The sequence below is a fragment of the Penaeus monodon genome, chromosome 25 (assembly GCF_015228065.2).
Source record: "Penaeus monodon isolate SGIC_2016 chromosome 25, NSTDA_Pmon_1, whole genome shotgun sequence".
In the NCBI taxonomy this organism is placed as follows: Eukaryota; Metazoa; Arthropoda; class Malacostraca; order Decapoda; family Penaeidae; genus Penaeus; species Penaeus monodon.
In genome coordinates this window covers 17768283-17769043 of record NC_051410.1, presented here as the reverse complement: position 1 = coordinate 17769043, position 761 = coordinate 17768283, and the positions used below count along the sequence as shown (strand labels likewise).

At 43.9% G+C, this 761-nt stretch overlaps 1 protein-coding gene across 1 annotated transcript in view; it reads right to left on the bottom strand.

The window, feature by feature from the left end:
* The window catches only part of LOC119589334 (glucose dehydrogenase [FAD, quinone]-like), a gene marked incomplete at both ends in the record, with an annotated part of 61710 nt that overhangs the window by 44519 nt on the left and 16430 nt on the right, over positions 1–761 (bottom strand). The window contains 1 exon segment of the mRNA XM_037937954.1: positions 525–702. Within this exon segment, the coding sequence (XP_037793882.1) occupies positions 525–702 (178 nt within the window).

The window sequence follows — 761 nt, the reverse complement described above, 5'->3', positions numbered from 1 at the left end:
AATTCATCGACCAAGCATGTTATCAGGATAGATGTTCCTCTGGCCTATTACTCAAGATCCTCACACGCAAATGGTAGATATGAAACATCGACTAGCGTGTCCAAACAAGCTGGAATTAAAGCCAATACCACTGACGTCAATATATTGTTCTTGAGGTCCTTTCTATCAGTTTTAAGATTCGATAATCGTGGCACAATTGTCAAAACCCCATGACAACCCCGGCAGGGGAATGTCTCACGAAGGACGACTGATTTCGAACGGAATGAGGAGTACATAAAATATCTTACATAAACAGAGTAAATAGAATAACCAGAATAGGTCACATTGATAAATTGCAAAAGATAAATTGAATAAATAACATAGATGAATTAGATAAAATAAATAAAATAGATAAAACGAATTAAAACAAATTAATGAATAGGAGAAATCAAGAAAACCAACAAAATAAACAGGAGACACAAACACAACAAACGCCTCAAAGGGTAGAGCTAAGACACGCGCCTCCAAACCTTCCCCGAGCTCACCATTGACCAGGGTGTCGATGTCGTCGGGGTGACTCAGGTAGTTCGGGTCGACGATCGGGGCGTCGAAGGGGTTCCTCGACTTCAGCAGGACGGCGCCTCGACTCTTGGGGCGCATCAGGTAAGGCATCATCGTGAGCCCAGGCCGGCCGAATTGGGGGCTGAAGTACTCCATAAACTTCTGTTGGTGGAGGAGAGGGGGAGGGTGTTGATGTGGTGGTTTTTAGAGTGGTGGAGGAT